The sequence below is a fragment of the Malania oleifera genome, chromosome 6 (genome assembly GCF_029873635.1).
Source record: "Malania oleifera isolate guangnan ecotype guangnan chromosome 6, ASM2987363v1, whole genome shotgun sequence".
NCBI classification, from domain to species: Eukaryota; Viridiplantae; Streptophyta; class Magnoliopsida; order Santalales; family Ximeniaceae; genus Malania; species Malania oleifera.
The window spans coordinates 5,609,244-5,632,849 of NC_080422.1; the positions used below are offsets into that span (position 1 = coordinate 5,609,244).

General features: G+C 38.8%; 1 protein-coding gene across 3 annotated transcripts in view; it reads left to right on the top strand.

The window, feature by feature from the left end:
* Positions 1-1,836: 1,836 nt before the first annotated feature.
* LOC131156989 (protein phosphatase 2C 51-like) overlaps positions 1,837-23,606 on the top strand; it is a 42,395-nt gene continuing 20,625 nt past the window's right edge. For all 3 annotated transcript variants that reach the window (XM_058110788.1, XM_058110789.1, XM_058110787.1), the window contains exons 1-2: positions 1,837-3,032; positions 20,370-20,475. In XM_058110788.1, coding sequence (XP_057966771.1) covers positions 2,229-3,032; positions 20,370-20,475 — 910 coding nt within the window. In that variant the 5' untranslated portion in view covers positions 1,837-2,228. The remainder of the gene's footprint in view (positions 3,033-20,369; positions 20,476-23,606) is intronic.

The following is a 23,606-nucleotide window of genomic DNA, read 5'->3' on the forward strand; positions in this document are numbered from 1 at the left end:
GAAGTTTCAAATTCATAATCTAAATATTAATTTTTATAAATTTTGAAAAGTTTAAAAATTATCTTTTTGTCAATCTTTTAAAATCTAAAATAAACAATAAAATATTTTTAATATATATTTAAATATATTTTATTAATATTTTAATAGAAAAATTTTAGGATAATAAAAAATTTTATAATTTTAAAACAATTCAAAAAAAAAAAAATTTGCCCATCGGAAGTCTTGCCAAGACCATCCTTCAGAATTTTTTCCCATTTTAATTTTATTATTTAATAAAATATTAAATAATACTTTGTTTGGGAAAAAAATTTCCATTTTAAGGCTTACGTAATCTCGCAGGATGATCTTGCGAGATTTAAAGGGTTAGAGGTTCTCGTGGTGACGCATGGCAGAAAATCTCGTAGGATGGTCCTGCGAGATTTGTCTTGGAAATGGAACGCTATGTGACACGTAGCAAATCTCGCAGGACCATCCTGTGAGATTTGCTTAAATTGCTCCTTTCCTCTTATTTATTTTTGAAAATTCGGTAATTTTGCTTCACCTCACACCTTTCCATAACCAGTTTCAAATTAATTTATATATTTATTTTTATAAACAAAAGATTTGTACATTTAAAATATAAATTCATAATTAATAAAAATTGATTTGCGAATTACAATAATTACATGTTTCCATGTATTATTTCTAGAAAAAATCAAATATTTTAAATAGAAAGAGCGCAACGTGCCACCATCAATTATTATTTTATTAATATTGTTGGGCCTTATTTTTCCTTCTAGTTTTTTTTTTCCTTTTTTTCGGGGTAACTTTCTTCCAATTTGAATCTATTTGTTGTAATTTATTGAAAAGCAACATTATACCTTTTCTGGTTAATTTATTATCTTAGGTTGGATAAAATTATGGAGAATAAAGAAATTAATGTTATCAAAATGTACATTGAAATTAAAAAAAATTTAAAACTCATTTAATTGTGTAAAATATTAATATTTTTATTTTAAAAAATTATAATTTACATTTTCAGTTTTTCAATATTGTATTAAAATTGTTCAAAATAATTTCCTATTTTTATTATTAGATTTAAAAAAATTTATAAAAATAGCAACCTTTTTATTCAATTTTTAAACAACTATATAAAATATTATTTCGAATCATGAATTTAAGAGTTAAACTTTAAATTTGCATGAATCCGAAAGAAATTTAATTTCTTATCCAAAGAATGCCGTGGAAACTCAAATCCATAGAGTCATTTAAAATTTGGTCTTTCGCATTTTTAGGGCTCGTAGTCTTTCCAGTATATACTTTTATTCGTAAATTTAAAATATGAACTCATAATTAATAAAATTTGAATTGCGAGCTATAATAATTATATGTTTCCATGTATTATTTCCAAAAAAAAAAATCAAAGTTTACTTTTATAAAAAATATTTTCAATAGAAAGAACCTAGACTTGCCACTAGCAATTAATATTTTATTAATATTGATAAATTTTCTGAAAATAATAGATGGAAACATGTAATTATTATAGCTCGCAATTCAATTTTTATTAATTATGAATTCATATTTTGAATTTACGAATCTTTTGTTTATAGAAATAAATATATTAATTAATTTGAAATTGATTAAGAAAATATATGAGGTAAAGTGAAATTACTGAATTTTCATTATCGAAAGAACTCTACAAGATTTGTCACGCACCACACACCGTTTCTCAGGCAAATCTCGTAGGATTATCTTGCGAGATTTTCTATCACGTGTTACTACAAGAATCTTTGGTCATTTAAATCTCGCAGTTTGGTCAGATTTGTTTAAAACTGTAAACCTTAAAATGATAATTTTTTTTTCAAACAAAGTATTATTTAATATTTTATTAAATAATAAAATTAAAACGGTAAAAAACTCCCATCCTTCAACCCCAACGGCGCACACAGTTAAGCTGTACACGTGTCAAAATAGCAAGTCATCCATCTCCGGAAGCCACGCGTAGACCCCAATAGCCAGCCTTTACCCGAACACACTTCCCGCCAAAACCTTTCGATCATTGCCTCAAACCCATGCCACGTGTACTAAAGATCCTCGCCGTACACGTGTTTCACGAAAGAGCAACGATTGCCATTGTAGCAACATGCGCGGCGACCATCCAACGAATTAATGATCGGACGGTGGAGGTTCAATTCTGTATATTTTGACCTGGCGGAATCCAGAAGGCTGAGCAGCTCGCCGGCGGTGGGATGCGATGGTCGGCGATGTCAGATTCCGGTAAGCGCTGCCCTATTTTTGTAAAAAAAGCGAGAAACTCACGCCGGAAAAGGTTAAATATCCAACGGATGGGGTCCGTACAGTCGGTGGAGAACTTCGATCCGGCGATAGGCGGGCCGGTCGCTGGACACGGAACTGCTAATAATATATGCGGAGTTATCGAAGAGGGAGCGTCCTCCGAGCAGAATATCGGCGCCGGAGAAGGATCGAAAGCCAGCGATGGTGCCGATAACCAGTCGACGGTGGTCGGAGCACCGGCTACCGCCGATGAGGTCCCTGAAAACTCGACGTGCTCGTCGCACGGATGGTTCTCGATGATGGGACGAAGGAGGGTGATGGAGGACACGGTGATGGTGGCGCCGGGGGCGGTAGCTCCGTACGACTTCTTTGCGGTCTACGACGGCCATGGCGGGGCTCGGGTTGCGCTGGCGTGCAGGGAGAGGATGCACAAACTTCTGGTGAAGGAGATCGAGGGGTACGCTGATGGCGGCGGCGGCGGCGGCGGCGGCGGCCGCAGCAGCGGCGGCGGAGAGGAGGAAATGATTGATTGGGAGAAGGTGATGGTGGCGTGCTTTGCAAAGATGGACGGCGAAGTTAGGGGCGGGGGTGGAGAACGGGTGGAGATGGAGGACGTAGCGTCGGCGGGGCAGATGATTGGGTCGACGGCAGTGGTGGTGGTGGTGGGGAAGGAGGAGGTGGTGACGGCCAACTGCGGAGATTCCCGAGCCGTTCTCTGCCGCGGGGGAGTTGCGGTTCCCCTGTCATGTGATCATAAGGTGATGTGCCCGTTTACCTTTTCGGAAAAAGAAAAAAAAAAGAAGTAATTGTGTAGTTAATTTAGTTGAAATAATAGATAGTATTTCACAAGTTGAATAGCTCTCCTTATACTTGAGAATTAGTGCTTCTCTTCAGCAAAATATTCAAGTTATAGGGTATTTTATGTTGAATCAATCAATGGATTGGACTCAAATTTGATTTGATTTGAGTTTCTTATAATCACCATTTAATCATTCTTCAAAAGTTAGTGGTCATATTAATGCCTTTTTTTTTAATCAGTAAGTGTAAATTTATATTGATCAAAAGGATATGTACTGAATACACTTGGTGAAGAAAGTATTATGCATCTCATAATTACTTACATTTCCATCTCCCACTCATAATTATAATCGATCTTCTTTTTGCAATTTTCAGTTTGGTCTCAATTAAAGCAGTGTCAAATCTCATCAATTAGTCATAGAGTAATAAAATAACCTTTCTCATCCTTCAAGCTTTCAATTCAATTAGTGGTATATCTTAAAGAGAAACACTTAGAAATAGCGATGGAGGTGGAACAAAATAAGAAATGGTGTCAAAGAATGAGCTCTAAAAACTGAGGCTCACATGGTACCCAAATCTATCTCCTAATTCCTTCCATTATTGAGTGGAGGTAGAAGATAAGTTCAAGACCCCGCTTCATGAAATAAACTTGGGTATCTGCATGGCAGATTTCGCCAAGCTAATGTATTGTGGAGATGAAATCATTGATGACAGTTCATAGAAAGGCTAGGAGGGCTGAGACTCACTTAGTGCTATTGCTTGAAGTGAAATATGTTAAGTAGCCTACGACAATCTAGGCCTTGAATCGGGAAAGAAGTTTGAAGGGGGGGACCTTTATTGATGCCTTTGAACTTTAAGAAAGAGCCACAAATTGTTGGGAGGTGGTTGACTAGGCCGAAATTGGAAGGAGGGCTGGGGCTTGGTTATGTGGTTTCCAATAACATCTCCCCGATTGGAACATGGTCGTGGAGGTTCCCCTTAGAGCTCAACTCTATGTGGCATAAAGTGATTAAAAGTAGGCATGGGGCTCGACAGAATGGGTGGGACTCTGCAGGAAGCAGCAATGTTTCTCATGCAAGCCCGTGGAAATTTGTGTCCCAAGTTGAGCTCGTCTTTTCTTTCCCCTTGCCTGTTTCAAAGTTGGGAATGGCAACAGTGTTCACGTCTGGGAGGATGTGTGGGTGGGTGAGAGTTCTTCGGAGCTGAAGGTGCCTCGCCTATTCAGACTTTCCACCCTTCTAAATGCACCTATCGGTGTGCTTTTTCCTATTCTGAGGGAGGCTCTCTATATAGGGACTTCCATTTTTCAGGAATCTCAACGAAAGAGAGGTTGATGAGCTTTAAATCTTACTTGCATCTTTGAGAAAATTTGCTCCAATCAATAGGGGAGATGAGAGGGATTGGGAGGGTGATTTTTCGGGTTTTTCTTCACTAAATCTTTCTTCCTTTATCTTCTTCAATCTCCTTCCCCAAGCCAATCCTTGGATCCACATCATTTGGCAAGCTAAGGTTGCTTTTAAGGTTTGGACTCTCATATGGTCAGTGACACTCAGCAGGATTAACACACACGATTTGTTATAGATGAGAATGCCCTTGAATGCCCTCATCCCTGAGTGTGTGATGTGTTGTGAGGCTAGTGAAACAAATGCTCACCTCTTCATTCCCTGCAAGGTGGCCTCACATCTCTAGAATGCTTTGTTTCCCTTTTGGTGAAGCTTGGGTGTTACCTCAGGCAATTTCCTTTTTGGTGAGGTACAGGGGTTCCGGAAAGGCTGCAAGAGTAGGAAGGGTTGAGTTCTTGGTGCAACACGATTTTTGCTATTATGTGGACATTACAGATAGAGAGGGATGCGATAATTTTCAAGTATTGAACTATTTCTCCTTGTTTTTTGTGGGACAGGGCTGTGTTATTGGCCTTGTTTTGGGCCCACTCCTTTGGTTATGAGGAGTGCTGCTGTCTAATGGTTATGGTTAGGGATTGGAAGGCAGCATTAATGAATTCTTTGTTTCTTTTTTTACTCTCTTTTGTTTTTTTGACTATTGTACTTTGAAGGACTTCTTGTCCTCTCATTGTTTGTTAACACATGGAGTTATTTTGGTAGTACGTACCAAAGGTGAAATTCCTTCCTTTGGGTTTCCTCCTTCAGGACACTTCCATATCTTGTGTCTCTTTCTAAGAGTAGTGACTTCTATTTGTGTTTGGACCTCTTTTTCAATTTTCAAGAAGATGGTTAACCTCACAGCAGGGGCTTGATCTACCCCTTGACAATTGCCTTCATGATATATGTGCCAAGATTCATGAATAGTGCTTTGGATTGGGTTACCCTTGAGAGAGCAAGCCAAACCCCATAAGAAAAAAACCACTGAGAAGGGTACGGCAAGTTTTGCACATTAACATTGAGGCCAGTTACTAGAATCATAGGTCCTTGAATATGGTGATCAACTTTAAAGGAATTTGCGGAGTTAGCTTCCAGTTAAAGTAAAATCGGGAGATATATATGATCAAACTACCAGTGGCATATGGTTATAAATGGGCACTGTGACCCAAAAGGAGAAGAAAGGGAAATGCGTGATCAAATAAGTATTAAAGCATGGTTTCAACCCAAACTTTGACCTGCATCTAGAAATGAGGATTGCCCTTCTTCTTTTGAAGAGACACTATTTCAAAGGGAAAGGTTAGGTCTCCATGAATGTAACACAAAGGGATGGGTGACCATATCAAAAGATTGAAAAAAGAGTGTCGACATTGTTTTATGCTTTTGTGCATGTCTCGTGCCAATTGCAAAATGCTAGTGGCTGTAAGGCGCTAAGAAAAACTAGTCACTGTAAATCGCCTCAATGTTTGCTCTTTTGTGCTTGCACCTTGGCAAAATTCATCCCCTTGCATTGGGGACAAATGACCATGATTCATTGGTAGTGAAAATTGGAATGAGTTGCATTAGCTTTGCAAGGAAGGCTAGCATATAGAGTTGAACTTTTTGTGACTGGCCAATAAAGGTAATTAGGTCTAGAGGAGTAAAAAAGCCAGCTATGTATGTGGCATATTTGGTTGTGTACCTTGCGGCTCATGTAATAAAGTCCAATGAATGACACACACACACACACACACACACACACATACATATACATTTTTTTTATGACAAAAGAAGGTATATTAAATAGAAAGAAGAGAAGGTACAACATGCGGGGACAAGTAATCCACCGTGTAAGAGCACACTGAAGGGGAAAAGAAAAAGAAAAAAAAAAACGCAAGAGCCCAAAATAAAACTAAACAAAATTAATCCATTATAATTCATCAAACTCTTCAAATTTGCTAGTTCCCTTTGATACTTCATCTTTCGACTTTTGCCACTAGACAAAAGCACTTCATTTCCTCCAATATCATTCAGCTTTAAATCCATTTTATCCAAAAGATTTTGAGCTTCTAACTTCCCCTTTGAAATCTCCTCCATTGGTGTTGGCAAAATTCCATTCTTGTGCTGAAGCTTATTCACCAATCCATCATTATCAAAATAGGAACCTCCTCCTAACCTCCCAACGGAGGTGGATGGACATAAGATATCCCCTATTTTATCACAGGAATTAGAAACGTACACATATTGTTCTCAGATCTCATCCTACAACAACTCTCTACCATAATCAAAATCACTAATATCATCACTTTCTGAATCTAAGAGATCCCCCCTTTTCTTTACCATCTTTCCTTTTCTAGTCTCATTACTACATCCCACATTCTTCTTAGCATGAGAAAGTTCCAGTCTTCCACAATAGTAAACTCTCCTTCAGAATCTCTACTTAGTAACTTTGTCGTCATTGAGTCACTAGAATTTTCTCTCTATCTTCAAATATCTTCATTTCGTCACCCAAACAAGCCGCCTTTCAACAAGCATAAACCTTGTTACCTTCAAATTTATTAGTATAAATACCACAATCATAAGATCTCTCCCCTAATTCCACTTCTTTTTTTATTCTAATACACTTGTGTTCGGAACTAAACACAATTTTATCACCACAATCTTGACTTGAATCTAATTTTCTAGCATCCTGAGCTTCCACTGACTCTTGGTCAATTCAATTCATAAATCTAATAACTGGAGGCTAAATAAATATTCCATTAACAAAAGGTATAACTTCCTGCTTCCCTATACTTGTTTTTTAGGTGTAGGAGCAACATTATGGGCCTGCCCATTGTTCGAAACCAGCATGGCAGTACTCGGGTCCCCTATTTCTGAATCTTTGGATCTGTTAGATTACTAGTTACCTAAAAGCTTAAGCTATTAGGTTGTGGGCCAACAATGTATATCAAGCTTTAACACTTCCCCACACATACACATGCAGCCCAATAGCATGTGGAGAGGTAAACACACAATAAATAACACCCATAATAGGGAACACAATAATATTTTTATAATGCACACAATAAACGCGGGCAACAAGACTAGAACCTAGGACCTCTTGGTAACTAACTTTGATATCATGTTCGATTACCATTTTATTTAAAAGTTTAAGCTATTAGGTTGTGGGCCGACAATATAAATCAAGCTTTAACGGGATCCAAATTGGAGCCCAAATGAACCTTTCCTAAACAATGAGCCTATTCAAATAGTTGGCCTACTTACCTCCTTTTTCAATTACTTGGGCAGGTCCAAAATGAGAAGCATGCTGCCCTGCCCAATTCTCTTCACAGCCTCCTCCCCAAACGCAACCCTAGCCGCCTCTGTGATCATCACTACTCCATTTGGAACCCTAGCATCCTTCAAGCTTCGGTTATTTGGTTGCCTGGCCCTAGGTTCATTCAGCTGTAGTGCATCTCCGCACCAATGGCACAACTCTTGTTTCCCAGACTTTAGACCCTGCCTTCTATAAAGAACTTAACTAACACTACTATCACCTTTGTCTTTTTTTGCCACCCACCACTGGATTCCATGATCTTTTATGTGAAGAGTAATTTGCACCTACACTCCTTATCCTCACAAAAATCCTTAGCTATCTTGTAGAAATCACTTCGGAAGCTTTGCCACCCATTGCCTTTTCACCCCCAGGAATAAAAATTGAAAAATTATTCCTTTCCACCTCAACCCTAACTCCAAATACTCACCTACTTTCGTCCATCTCAACAGCATCCTGTGCTTCATGATTTTCATTCGAACAAATGGAAAACGGCTTTGCATATGTCTGAAAATATACATCCCATCAGCGAACAAACCACAGCCTTTTTGGAAAACCTAATTCACCTATTATGAAAGACATTGTTCTCGACCACGAGCAAGGATGAGATCTCCCCTACCTTGTCTAGTTGCAGATTGAAGGATATTCCTTCAATTTGGATCAATCGTTTCAACATAGGCTACCACAAGCTAGTTCATAGCATCAAACGCACTAGGGGGAGAGAGGAACATTTCGTGAAAGGGAGAGAAAACAAGACATACTTCTTATGAATGAGATAAAATTTAGATTTTCCTAGGTATACACATGGTTGGGGAAAGTGTTAAACCACTATTCAAAGGACAGGACATACTTGGAGTCTAGATAAAAGATCAAGAAGAATAACTTTGTATAACAACCTTGTCATTGGAAAATGCCTTCTAGGGTGACATAGGGTAGGAGTTGTGTAATACGCCTTATGTTTATGGGCACACACAGAAAATTGAAATTAAAAAAAGGAAGAAGAAGAAACACAACAAGTGTGGTTCGGTATTGCGTGATGTGTATATTGCCTTGTGTATCATTATGAGTATATATATAGCCCCATTGTGAAAAATCCCAAAATATCCATGTACAACAATATAATGACATAGCGAGGGGTTAGGAAGGGTCGCAATGTTCTCCTTCCTGCGCTTTCTTCCTCTGAGAATACAAGCATGGTGGAATACATCCCTTTTTCATTTCTGAATCCCTACACTTAGGAATCTTTGCTTCTTGAGCTACAGTGTCACCTTCTTTCTCACTTGTAGAGTTGGTCCTAGTGGATCCTCCTCCTACTTTTGTCTGGGTACCTATATATATTGTATTGATTCTTCGACTCTTCACATCTCCAAATATGCAGAAGGCAGTATCTTTCGTCATGCTGAAGGAGGAGTATATCTAGGTGTCGAAGATGTTGGGTATTTTGTCCAAAGGGAATGGAGGACTTTGAAGGGCTAATATCTTTAGAGATGAGGGTGGCTCTATCAATCAAAAGTTTTTTTCAAATGATAGGGGCAAATTTCTACTACTAAAGGATCATAATATTGTAGGGAGGTGGCAGGAAGTTTGCCTCCATGAGGAGTAGTCTATGGGGTGGAGGGCTTTCTTTGCAGTTTTTCAAGACATGTCAACACTGGCAAGGAAGACATAGTCAATCTCTAGTGCAGATAATTGAACATTCAAAGGGTAGGGGAGTCTTGCGAGAAGTCAAATGTTCTCTTGAGGCTCTTGGCAAGCATCTCCTCTGTGGATGTGCTTAGAGGTGCTCCAGCAATGAATGTGGCTAAAATATAGAATCTCGTCTCCTGTAGTCACAGGGATTGGGAGGGATTATTTCGTAACACCTCCTTATAACTAAGCGTATTACAACTATCAGAGGAACTTCAAAGTTTAAATATCCAAGTGGGCTTAAAGGGTTGGAAGGTGGTGGGCCTTATGTTTAGAGGCCTTGTCTTATGGGGTTAAGAAGACTAAGCAAATTTGGGTTAAAAAAAACAGGCCTCAACATCAAATGAATTTGGGCAGTTTTGATCCAATCGAAAGTACGACACATGACTAAATAGAGAGGGGGGGGGGGGGGGAGTTTTAAGCCTTCCTATACATAGTGGGCTGGTTTGTGAAGTTGAGCAGAAGGATACATTTAGCATTAATGAAGGCAGATCAGATGCTAAGTGCCCAACGATTGATGACTCTTCAAAGAATAGGGAGGAAACAATTAGCTTAAACAATTTGCATGATAGACAATTCCCCCCCAGTTGAGAAGAAAAATCTATTTGGCTTTTTTTTTGCCCACACTTGAAAGTTATTAAATGTTCTTCTCATTTTATAAACTAGTGTTAAATTTGGAGAAAGACATTTTTCTATATTATTATTTAACATTACAAGGGTGTATATATATATACATGAGTCAAGGAACAAGATCCCAAATTACTCATAAATATTTGCTCCATAATAATTATACAATAATTAAAAAATGGAAAGTGTAGATATTTCCCTAATACTTCCCCTCAAGTTGGAGCATGGAGATCCGTAGTGCCCAACTTGCATGATAAGTCTTGAAAATTGTTAAAATGTCAACCTAGAATATCTTTGTAAATAAAAAATAAATTAGGAAAGTGAGTAATTAGTGAGTAATTATGGGGGATTTGATTTCATTTAATAGGAAATTATTTCCTTGATTAGAATATGTTATTGTATTATATATTGGATTGTACGTAAGAACAAAATTATGAAAGAAATATTTTTTTCCAATCTTTTCTTCTTTCATGGTATCAGAGCTAGGGTTTCTTAAACCCAGCTAAAACAATGGCTAATAGCAGAGACTCTATCTCCTCTGCAAACATCACCGGTGATTCAGAGGTTACGTCCGGTGAGAGTACGAATGATAACATAGTTTTTCCATTATCACTGGAAAAATTAAATGGAAAAAATTTCCGTGAATGGGCTCAGTCCATTAAACTAGTAATTGAGGGAAAAGGAAAGCTTGATTACCTTACCGGTGAGTGAAGGAAACCAGATCCATCCAACGTCGTTGCCTTGCAAAGATGGAGGTCCGAAAATTCCATGGTCACGGCTTGGCTCGTCAATTCAATGCAACCATCAATCGAAAAAATTTATTTGTTTTTGCCGACGGCGAAGGAGGTTTGGGAAGCCGTACGTGAGACGTACTCCGATGGCGAAAGTTACTCTCAAATCTTTGACATCAAGACCCGATTGTGGCAGATGAGGCAAGGCGAGAGAGGGGTTACCAAGTATTTCATGGAGATGAGTCATCTCTGGCAGGAGCTCGATCTGAGCATCGATGAAGAGTGGGAGTGCTCTGGCGATAGCACGCGATACCGAAGGAGGCTCGAAAACGAGAGGGTCTTCGAGTTTCTTGCTGGCCTGAATCGAGAGCTTGACGACGTGAGGAGATGGATCCTTGGCCCGCGCCCTCTGCCTTCAACCCGAGAAGTTTTCGCAAAGGTCAGGCGTGAGGAGAACAGGAGACGGGTAATGTTGCGACCCAAAAATGATTCCGCTGGGCTGGACCCGGCTGCACGTGGATCTGCCCAAAAATTAGATGGGCCGCACACCGGGCCGGACGCATCAGCCCTTACATTAAAAGGCCCAGGAGGACCTAGTCAACGGCCACAAAGAGGTAAAATGTGGTGTGAACATTGTCGAAAAACAGGTCATTCAAAAAATACCTGCTAGGAGATTCATGGAAAACCGGCAGACTGGAAACCGAGACAATACCACAAAATCCGTGGGTACCAGGCCAACACTTGCGGGTCAAATGAAAGATCACAAGGAGAGAACAATGATACCCCATCCGGTAGTGTATTCAGTCCTGAACAGTTGGATCAGTTATATAAGATGTTTTCATCAATGCAAACATCGGGTCAGTCTTCCTCTGGTTCTCTGGCTCGTCGAGGTAATCATCTAATAGCTTTAAAAACCACATCTTGTTACAAATGCCCTTGGATAATTGATTCGGGTGTGTCCGATCATATGACTGGGTCATATCAATATTTTTCATCCTACTCCCCCATATGCCGGGAATTTGAAGGTAAAAATTGCAGATGGATCTCTCTCACCAGTTGCTGGAAAAGGAAGTATTCGCATATCTGATTCCTTAACTTTACAATCAGTCTTACATGTCCCCAAGTTATCCTGCAATCTGTTATCTATCAATCAGTTAACAAAAGACTCAAATTGTTCCGCTAAATTTGTTTCCTCCCATTGTGTTTTTTAGGACCTATCATCGGGGAAGACGATTGGCACTGTTAAAGTGTTATGAGGGACTCTACTGCTTTAAGGAGGCAAGTTTGAGTGAATTATGTAATACTGCAATTTGTGATTCTGGATCTACTTCTAAAAATAGTGAACTTTTGTTATGGCATTCACGGATGGGTCATCCCAATTTTCAATATTTAAAACGTTTGTTTCCTTCTCTTTGTTCAAATAAAATGGCTTCTGAGTTTCAATGTGAAGTATGTGAGCTTGCTAAACATCGTCGTACTTCGTTTCCATCATCCATATACAAACCATCTTGCCCATTTGCTATGTTTCACAGTGATGTATGGGGTCCCTCACGTTCCCTAAATCGCACCAATACAAAATGATTTGTGACCTTTATCGATGACCATACTCGTCTTTGTTGGGTCTACTTACTGAAAGACAAAACTGAAGTCCGTTCCATTTTTATCAACTTTCATACCATGATTCATACACAGTTCCAGACTCATATTCAGATCCTACGTACTGATAATGGTACGGAATATTTCAATACCATCCTGGGAACTTATCTTCAAGATCATGGGATTGTTCATCAAAGTTCTTGTGTGGATACCCCTCAACAAAATGGGGTTGCTGAACGAAAAAATAGACATATACTTGAAATCGCCCGGGCTTTAATGTTTACTAGCCACATGAAACATTATTTTTGGGGCAATGCCATCTTAACAGCCACACATCTCATTAATCGAATGCCAAGTCGAGTACTCTCATTTGTCACTCCTCTACAGAATTTTCAGGAAAACTTTCCTAACTCTCGACTCCCTTCCAGTCTCCCACTGAAAATTTTTGGCTGTACTGCGTTTGTTCATGTCCATGCACACCACCGCGATAAATTGGATCCCCGTGCCATTAAATGTGTTTTCATTGGTTATTCACCTACCCAAAAAGGCTACAAATGCTATGACCCGATCTCAAAACGACTGTTCGTTAGTCTTGATGTTTCCTTTTTTGAAACCATTCCTTATTTCTCAAAGCCCTCTCTTCAGGGGGAGAAATGGAGGAGTGAAGATCGGTTCTTTGATCCTTTTACTATTGAATCTGCAGTTACTCCAGTTACTTCATTCCCCGACCCATCTATTGAGTCTTCCATTACAGTCCTTCCTGATCTGCCAAACACAACTGAACACTTACCCTCAGGGGGAGATGCAGGAGAACAAAACAACGCAGACATACTGGTTTACTCAAGAAAGCCGAAAACAAAAGAGAAGGAGAACCTCATATCTGAAGCACCAAGAGCGTTGGACCCGGTGATGGCTCCGAATAATCGTGATTGGGTAATTGAGTCTTCTTCTGACAATTCTGCACCTGATGATATCAATCTACCTATTGCAATCAGAAAACAAACCAGGTCATGTACTCAATATCCTTGGTCGAAATACATGTCTTATAAAAGCTTGTCTATAGGATGTCGTGCATTTGTCTCTAATCTGGACAGGATGAAAGTACCAAAAAACATTCAGGAAGCTCTAGAAATACCAGAATGGAGAGAGGCAGTCTTGGAAGAAATGCGAGCCCTAGAAAAAAATAGAACTTGGAAGTTGACAGATCTACCGAAAGGGAAGAAGCCAGTAGGCTGTAAATGGGTTTTCACAGTGAAATGTAAATCTGATGGAACAGTTGAAAGATATAAAGCCAGACTTGTTGCAAAAGGCTTTACACAGACCTACGGCATTGACTATACTGAGACATTTGTACCAGTGGCAAACTTAAATACAGTTCGGGTTCTCTTGTCCCTGGCAGCCAATTTAGATTGGCCACTACAACAGCTTGATATAAAAAATGCTTTCTTAAATGGAGAATTAGAAGAGGAAGTTTACATGACTATACCACCAGGATTCAGTAGAACAGGTGAAGAAAACAGAGTGTGTAAACTAAAGAAATCGTTATATGGCCTTAAACAATCTCCAAAAGCGTGGTTCAACAGATTTGCAAAGGTACTAAAGAATCAAGGGTATCGACAAGGGCAATCAGACCATACACTATTCTTCCAACAGTCTGAAGGAGGTAAGAAAACAATTCTAATAGTGTATGTTGATGATATAATTCTTACTGGTGATGATACTGTTGAAATGGAGAGATTGAAGAAGGTTCTGGCTACTGAATTTGAAGTTAAAGACTTGGGACAGATGCGGTATTTCTTGGGCATGGAAGTGGCAAGAACAAAAAAGGGGATTAGTGTTTCTTAGCGAAAGTATGTTATTGACCTCCTAGTTGAAACTGGCATGATAGGGTGCAAACCCAGCGAAACCCCGATAGAAACAGTAAAGAGGGTTGAAGATTGTGGAAAACCAGTAGAAAAGGAGAGGTATTAGAGATTGGTTGGCAAACTGATCTACCTATCACATACTAGACCAGATATTGCATTTGCAGTTAGTGTAGTAAGTCAACACATGCACTCACAAAGGAAGTTCACTTCGATGCCGTATACAAGATCCTTAGATACCTCAAGGGATCCCCAGGAAGAGGACTCTTCTTCAAGAAATGTGAGAGCAAGGAAATAGAGATCTTTACAGATGTAGATTAGGCAGGATTAGTGGAAGATAGAAGGTCCACCACAGGATATTGTACATTTGTCTGGGGAAAACTCGTGACTTGGAGAAGCAAAAAACAGAATGTGGTGGCTCGTAGTAGTGCTAAAGCTGAATTCAGGGCAATCGCTCAAGGGATTTGTGAAGGATTGTGGTTACGAAAACTATTGGAGGAATTATGGGTACCGGTGAACCTTCCTATCAAACTCTATAGTGACAATAAGGTAGCTATTGGCATCTCTCTTAATCTAGTCTAGCATGACAAGACTAAACATGTGGAGGTAGACAGACACTTCATCAAAGAAAAAATTGAAGAAGGAATTATATGTATGACTTATGTACCAACCAAGGAACAAACTGCAGATATTCTCACTAAAGGCTTGGGACGACAGAGTTTTGATGATCTTATTAACAAGTTGGAGATGATTAATATTTATGATCCAACTTGAGGGGGAGTGTTAAAATGTCAACCTAGAAAATCTTTGTAAATAAAAAACAAATTAGGAAAGTGAGTAATTAGTGAGTAATTATGGGGGATTTGATTTCATGTAATAGGAAATTATTTCCTTGATTAGAATAGGTTATTGTATTATATATTGGATTGAACGTAAGAACAAAATTATGAAAGAAATATTTTTTTCCAATCTTTTCTTCTTTCAGAAATGTTCACGACCCAAAGCTTTGGTGAAAATATCAGCAAGCTGACTATGGGTAGGAATATGCTTAATGAAGAAGAGGCCAGCCCGTAACTTTTCACCAACAATATGACAATCTATTTCTATATGTTTTGTACATTTGTCGAAAACAGGATTCTGGGCAATGTGAAGAGCCGCTTAGTTGTCACAATATAAGAGCATAGGCTGGGAATGCGATACACCAAGATCATTTTAAAGAGTTTTAAGCCATGTAAGTTCACAGGTAGTAGAAGCAAGTGTCTGGTACTTAGCTTCGGCGGAGGAGTGAGAGACTGTAATTTGTTTCTTAGTGCGCCAGGAAATTGGACTAGTGCCCAGCTGAATGAAAAAACCAGTGGTGGAGCGGCAAGTGAGGGGACAACTAGCCCAATCCGAATCAGAATAGGCTGAGACTTGAAGAGTGTTGGTAGTAGGAAAAAATAAGCCTTGGCCTGGAGATGCCTATGTATCGAAAAGCACTTATAGCAGCATCATAATGGGGTTGTCTGGGCTGGTGCATAAATTGATTGAGAATGTTGACTGGAAATACAATGCCGAGACGAGTGATGGTGAGATATATCAAACGTCCAACGAGTCGCCGAAACGAGATTGGATCGGAGAGAACATCACCATCAGTATTATTGAGTTTGAGATTTTGTTTCATGGGAAAGTTGGCAGGACGAGCACCAAGATGACCGCTATCAGTGAGGATGTCAAGAGCATATTTTCGTTGATTAAGAAATATGCCAGCGAGAGAGCGAGCAACTTCGAGGCCAAGGAAATATTTCAGTTTGCCAAGATCCTTGAGTTTGAATTTTTGAGCAAACATGACTTTGAAAGTGCTAATATCGGAGAGATCATTGCCTGCCATGAGAATGTCATCAACATAAACAAGAATGAGAGTAAAAGACTGACCCCGAGAGTGGGTGAAGGAAGAGTGATCGGCCTGAGATTGGGTGAAACCCTCAGCAAGTAAAACAGAAGATAATTTCGAGAATCAATTGCGAGAGGCTTGCTTAAGGCCATAAAGTGATTTCTGAATATGACAAACATGAGTCTCCCCTTGTTTGCAATAACCCGGTGGAGGGGTCATATAAATCTCCTCATCGAGGTTGCCATGGAGAAAAGCGTTGTTGACATTTAATTGAAGGAGATGCCAATTCCGAGCTATAGCCACTGCAAGAACACACCTAACAGTAACTAGTTAAGCAGAAGGAGCAAAAGTATCATGATAATCCAAACCTTCTACCTGAGTCTAGCCCTTGGCCACCAAGTGAGCTTTGTGTCGCTCTATGGATCGATCGAACCGATTTTTTGTTTTGAACACCCATTTACAGCCAATTGGTTTTTTACCAAGTGGAAGGTGTTAAAGAACCCATGTATGATTGGCTTCTAAGGCTTGGATTTCAGAAGTCATTGCATTATGCCAATGTGGGTGTAGCACAGCTTGAGAATATGAGGTGGGTTCAGGATGTTGGGACGTAACAAAAAGAAAAGCCAAATGTTGATTAGAAAAACGATGATAAGATAAAAAAGAGGATAGACAATGAACCGTACCTGAGGAAGATCATGAAACTTGTGAAGTTGAGGAGGACTTTGGTAAAAGAGGGCAGATATAATCATCCAAGTAAGACAGATGTTTGACAGCGTGTTTGGGCCGTGAAGAGATGGGTGGAGGGGGTGGTGGGGAAGGGGGTGAGGGTGAGGGTGAGGGTGTCAAGGAGGATACCAAGGGAGAAGGAGGGAGAGATGAGGGGCTAGGGGTAGGTGTGGTTGGTTGGGTAGGTAAAGTGTAGGAAGGGTGTATATCAGGAATAGGAAGGGGAAGGACTGAAGAAGATGTAGGAGTTGGAGCTATGAGATGATAGGGAAAAACATTTTCTTCAAAAGTGACATCACGGGAGATGAAATTTTTTTTGTTTTTAAGATCGTATACACGATAAGCCTTATGATGAGTAGGATAATCTAAGAAAACACATCGAAGAGCACAAGGAGAGAATTTATCGCGATGTTGGCGAGCGGCTTGGGCATAGCACAAGCACCCAAACACTCACAAGTGTGTATACGATGGTGGTTTCTGAAAAAGAAGTTCAAAATGAGACTTATGATTGAGGTTGGGTGAAGGAGTGTGGTTAATTAAATAAGTGGCTATGAGAATGCATTCACCCCAAAAAGAGATGGGAAGATTAGCTTGAAAACGTAAACACCGAGCTACATTAAGAAGATGACGATGTTTACGCTCAACAAGACCATTCTGTTGAGGTGTGTCCACACATGTGCGCTTGTGAAAAATGCCTTAATCATGAAAAAAAAATTGAAGTGGAGTGGATAGAAATTCTTTACCATTATCAGTGCGCACGTGCTTAATAGTGCAATTGAATTGATTTTTAATCATAGCGCAAAAATTTTTAAGGCAAGTGAAAGTATCAGATTTCATGTGCATAAGATAGACCCATGTAACACGCGAGTAGTCATCCACGATTGTTAAAAAATAATGTGTACCTGAAAGTGAAGCTGTAGGATAACCACCCCATATATCACGATAAATCCGATTAAAACAAAATGTGCTCTTATTTGTATTCAAAGAAAAAGGTAAATGAGTGTGCTTTGCTCTAGCACAAACATTACAAGGCAAATGAGAACAAGAAATATTTAAAGTTTTTGGAATACATGAAATAAAAGGGTGACCAAGACGTTGATGCCAAAGAATGGTGTCAGAAACATGCTGAGAGTGGAAAACTGAGGCGGAGGGAGGTTTATAGTGGTAATGTCCATCTCGTACTTCACCCGTTCCAATCAGCCTCCTTGTTGATAGGTCCTGAAAAACACAAAAGGTAGGAAAAAATATAGCAACACAATTGAGATCAGTGGTAAGTTTGTTGATTAACAATAAATTAAATTTAAATGAAAGCACATAAAGAACATTAGAAAGGGAGAAATTAGGAGAAAAACATATAGTGTCGGTATGAGTTATAGGAACAATGTCGCCATTTGGAAGCTTAATGGGGCATGACTGATTAAAAAATTGAATATTGTCAAAAGAAGACGAATTGGAAGTCATATGATCGAAGGCACCTGAATCAACAATCTATTCAATATTAGAAAAGGAAGCCGAAAGACAAGAAGCAAGGTTACTAGCAAAATTGGCAGAGTTGGTGTTTGAGGGCAATAAAAGATCTAAGAGTTGACGATATTGTTCGCTGGTGAGACCAGGGACATCAATCTCAGAAGAAGTTGAAGAACCTGTGACAGTATTTGCAGCCATTGAAGAACCAGATGTGATGTTGGACATAATGTTAGATTAGTTCAGATGAATCAAACCGGCGAATTGGGTCAGATCCGATCTCTGTGACGGCCAAAAAAAATATAAACCTTCGATTTGATAATCTCACCATAAGAACTGAAAGGCAAATTCAGCGATTGCTTAATTTGAGAATGCTGGAAATAGATACGACACCGGAGAATGAAGACGACTGAGATCCGAGGTTTGAAACCTGCCAGAGAAGACAGAGACGACGAACACTGCAAAGACAACAATCAGAAGGAGAGAGAGACGACATCGGAAAATCAAGAACCTATTGAGATGACGCCGAAGATTGAACGGTGCATTGAGATGAGGCCGGAGAAGGCTGGTCTGGCCGGAGACTACCCAGAAGTCGCTAAAGACTGAGATGAACTGAGACGCCTGGAGGAGATGATCAGAGCGATGACGCCGGCGACTGCTGCGCGAGACAGCCGAGAGAGAACTGTGGAAAGATGCCGAAAAACAGAGATGCAGCCGAGAGAGGATCACGTGCATGTGAGTCTGAAACACGCCAGAGACAACGTCGGAGACGGACCAAAATTGAGGTGAAGGTGGATTGCTGGAAACAACGATAACTGAGAGGGAGAACTGAGAGAGCCGCAACGTTGGAGGGAAACTAAGCATGAACAATAATCAGCCGAAAACGATAATTAGACAAAGAGAGACTACGCCGCTGGAAATCAATAAATATTGAGGAATAATTATGATGCGGGAATAAAAAAATAGAGAAACAAGATTTAGAAAACAGAGGAAGACTGAGAGAAGGGTGAGAGAGAGAGAATGGCGACGATGTTGAGGAGAATGGCGTCGAAGATGTCGTCGGAGTTGGGTGACGAGAACCGACGGCGATGGAGTTCAAGGGTGGTGATAGCCGTCGGGAAGCAGAGAAATCAGTGATGGGAACAGAGGCCAGCGTAGGAATATAGTTTAGGGTCGTTGATGATGAAGACGATGGTGGGCAAGAGATGCAGGGTTACAGGAGATTAGGGTTGCGGCAGCGGCGCGGTTAGGCTCTGATGCCATGTTAAATTTGGAGAAAGACATTTTTCTATATTATTATTCAACATTACAAGGGTGTATATATATGCATGAGTCGAGGAACAAGATCCCAAATTACTCCTAAATATCTGCTCTATAATAATTATACAATAATTGAAAAATGGAAAGTGTAGATATTTCTCTAATAACTAGGTAATCAATATAACCAAGTCGTAGACTCGTAGGACATGGCAAAATCTAAAATTTCAGCACTAGCCTAATTTTCATCTTCATATCTATGACCTTCATGTATCCTCTCATAACCTCTATTGTTCTTTCCAATGTGTCCATCCAAATTAGCTCCTATAAATGTCTTTTCAGACGTTATTATCTCTTGTATGATGCTATCCATATCTTCCCAAATTTGTCTTTGAAGATCTTTTTCCAGGAGCATTAATAACATTTACTATCTCTAGACCTAGAGCTATTTTGAGATCGTGCTAGTTGTTGCTCCACTCAGCATGACATTACTGCTAAATTATAGATTATACCTGTCATTTGGAACAGCCAGAAAAAAATAGTTGTATTCAGGGCACCTTTTAGACAGCATGGCTATCAAGGATGACATGTTCGTTAAAAGAATGGTCTTATGGATTGCATGAGAGCAAGCTCAAGTCTGAACATTTGTAATGTTCAATCAAATATGGATCCTAAGGTGCAAAGGTAAAGGTTTACATCAGTTCTCTGACTAATTCCATTACAGATCTTGCAAGTTTACCATTATGATTATAAAATTTTAAGTGACTCATGTTCCTTTTAAAAATATATATATATTCCTTTGCGCAGCCTGACAGGCCTGATGAAAGGGAGAGAGTAGAAGCTGCAGGAGGAAGGATTATAAACTGGAATGGTTCTCGCGTTCTTGGAGTGCTTGCTACTTCAAGATCAATAGGTACATGGATATCATTGTGGTATAGCATTAATGACCATTTAATTATACTATTTTCTATTTTGGTAAGTTTGGTTAGTGCCTTCATTGATGTCTATTCTTAGTAGGGGTGTACAAAAATTACCGAAAAACCGAAAACCAGGCCAAAACCGAACCATTTTAACATTCCGGTTCTGTTTTTCGGTTTCGGTTTTAATTTTATAAAAAACAGATTTTTCGGTTCGGTTTTGGTTTGATAAACATACCGAATCGAAAAAACCGAAAAACTGATTACTTATATATATATTTTTAGAAATCTTTAAAGTATTATTGTAAATTTTTCAGATGACATGTATAATAATTATAATTGTCAATAAAATATTATAATCATACAATAATTGCATGCATCAATTAATTAAGTGGGCAGCGATTATTTCACCCACTGGGAAGATTTATACAGAAGGGAAGGGTCATTGATTTTACTCCTTTCCAATGTGGGACAAGGTAAAAGTGAGCAAGGCTTGCATTGCTTTGAGCTGTGAGTAGTGGCTTTCAGGAAGTCGGAATAATATGTCCCACATCGACTGAGGGAAGAGAGGAAAGACCCTTCCTTCCATTATTTATACTCAACACACTGCCCAACTTCCTCCTGTAATTTAATCCAATAGAAAATGGGCCTAGGCTGGATTCATATGGCCTGCCTTCTCAGAAGCCCTTTTTAATGAGCTTAGAGTATTGGGCCTGTGTGTAGGCCATGTTTAAAACATTCCTTTCCATTGGGCCTCAGTTATAATTAGAATGGGCTCTTTTTGTAATTAAATTAACTAAAAAACTGATTAAAAACCGAACTGAACTGGCAGTAGTCCGTTTTTGGCTTCTTTAAACCGTCGTTTTTCGGTGCAGTTTCAGTTTATAAAAATTAAAAACTGATGAATTCGGTTCAGTTTTCGGTTTAGGCAGAACCAAACTGAATAAAACCGATTACACCCCTAATTCTTAGAAATAGAATGAAATAATATGGGAATATAATACAAAAATTTTGTAAGGAAATAATAATTTAGAAAAAAAGTAACTCATATAGAAGCTTGGATTATTTCATTCAACATGGAATAGGATAGGAATAGACATTAGATATTCCCTAGGGAAATTTGGGAATAGTTATTCCTTCTCTATTCCATGACATTTATAAAAAGTTTTGCATTGTTATTTGTATTATGTTGATAATATATCTTCTTTGATAAACTATCAAATTTTATAATACAATCACTCTATTTCTAGGAATAGACATTCTATGAACCACAAGTAAGCTTGGTTAACCATAATTCTAAAATTTCAACTTAGATCTATTCTGTGTTGAGTTATCTCAACCATGTCGATATAGAGAGAGGTTAATTGCTCAATTTTACTTTATGCTGATTGAAGATCCATTATGCTGATTTGTATGTATTGGAAATTTTATTTTCAAATTTTATTGGTTTTTAGAATGTTCGATCATTTAACTCCATTATGATGAGCAAGAATTAGGTGTGCTCTATTTGTTACTACTAGGAGCAAACTCTGAATGTTTCACCTTGAAATGACTAGCCTCAAAAGTTCATCATCAAGTTCTTGGATTAAATTGGCATTGTATCAATCAAATAGGAGACTCATTGGGCTAGAGCTACACAAAATTAGAACCTTTGGGAACTTGCCCTTCATTTATAGATGTGCATTATTTTGTTTCTCTAAGCTTCTATAGCCAATGTTACTGTTATTGATTATTTTGGTCATTTACCATTATTAACATGTGCTATTGTTATGTTAGCATGAGTTAGTAATGGTATTATGGTCAATGTAATGTACTTGACATATATTATAAATAGAGAGAGAAACCTATTATTGTGCTTTGATCTTCCAATTTACCCAATACTTCAACATGGTATTAGAGCAAGATTCGACCGAAATCCTAAGTGCATAGCTACCACCAAACCAAACCCTGAACCTGCAGCTATAGGAGGATCAACTTCAACATAAGAGATCAAAAACAAGTCCAGGAGTTGACAGAAAACACATCAATCACAGGAAAAATTTGTGGACATCCGCTTTAGAATCCTCTTCAGATTTTGCAAAACCAACCCCATAACTTGCTACAAAACTTTCCAAACTATAAAGCCCCATATGCCAGTAGACAAAGCCCATGTGAAGGCCCGTTAGAGGTTCTTTAGACTTGTTTTTTATCTGATTTGTTCAAGAATGTCTTAAATACTTCCATACATTATAATGTCAAGTTGTTGGTCATGTATTTTGTTCAAAGATCCAACCTTTTTCAATTCACTTGTGACACTTTGTTAATGGTTTTTTGGTACCATTAGCCTCATTGATTAGTATCTTGGGTTATGGCAGTGTTCATGTTAGTTTCTTGGGGCTGTTGCACCGTTATGTTAGTTTGTAACTCATTCATGGTTGTTTTAGTCAATTCACCTTTTTTTGGTTGTTTCATCCGTTAACCTTGTTTCTTGTTGGTTTCATTTGTGAGTGTTGGAATGGAGTCTATGAATCCTTTTAAGTATGTTCCCTTCATCATTGTCACAAAAACATCCAAATAGTTGGATAGCTAGAATTATGTGCAGTGGTCTAAAGTTGTTGAGATCTATTTGACAAAATTAGATGAATTGTTCCAATTTGAGTCGTGACGACAAAAGGAAAGAAGTATGGATTTAGGAAGATGCATTGATTGTCTCCTTGAGTTTACGGAACCCTAGATTGCACGAATGTGCATGCATATGGATGAGTGCAAAGAGATTTGGAATTATATCAAAATATTACATTCCAATAACTTTACACGTATGCACGATCTATCCTTGGAGCCCTTTCAGTTATAATAGGGAGTTAGGAGTGTCATTGAGTATTTTGCGAAGATGAAGCCCATCTATAAGGAACTTAACATTATGCAACACCTAGCCACTAATGTTTGTGAGATGCAAAAGGAGAGGGAGCAGATTACTACTCTTTGGGTCCTAATGGGCTAGAAACCCAAGTTTTAGGCAGTTTGGTCCTAGATCCTTGGTACTTGGTAGTGTTAAGTTGTCATCCTTTACTGATGTTTAGTGTCATGTTCTTTGTGCTTCCTCCCACACTAATTCCTCAACCTATGCATTTGGTGCTTGAACCCCTAG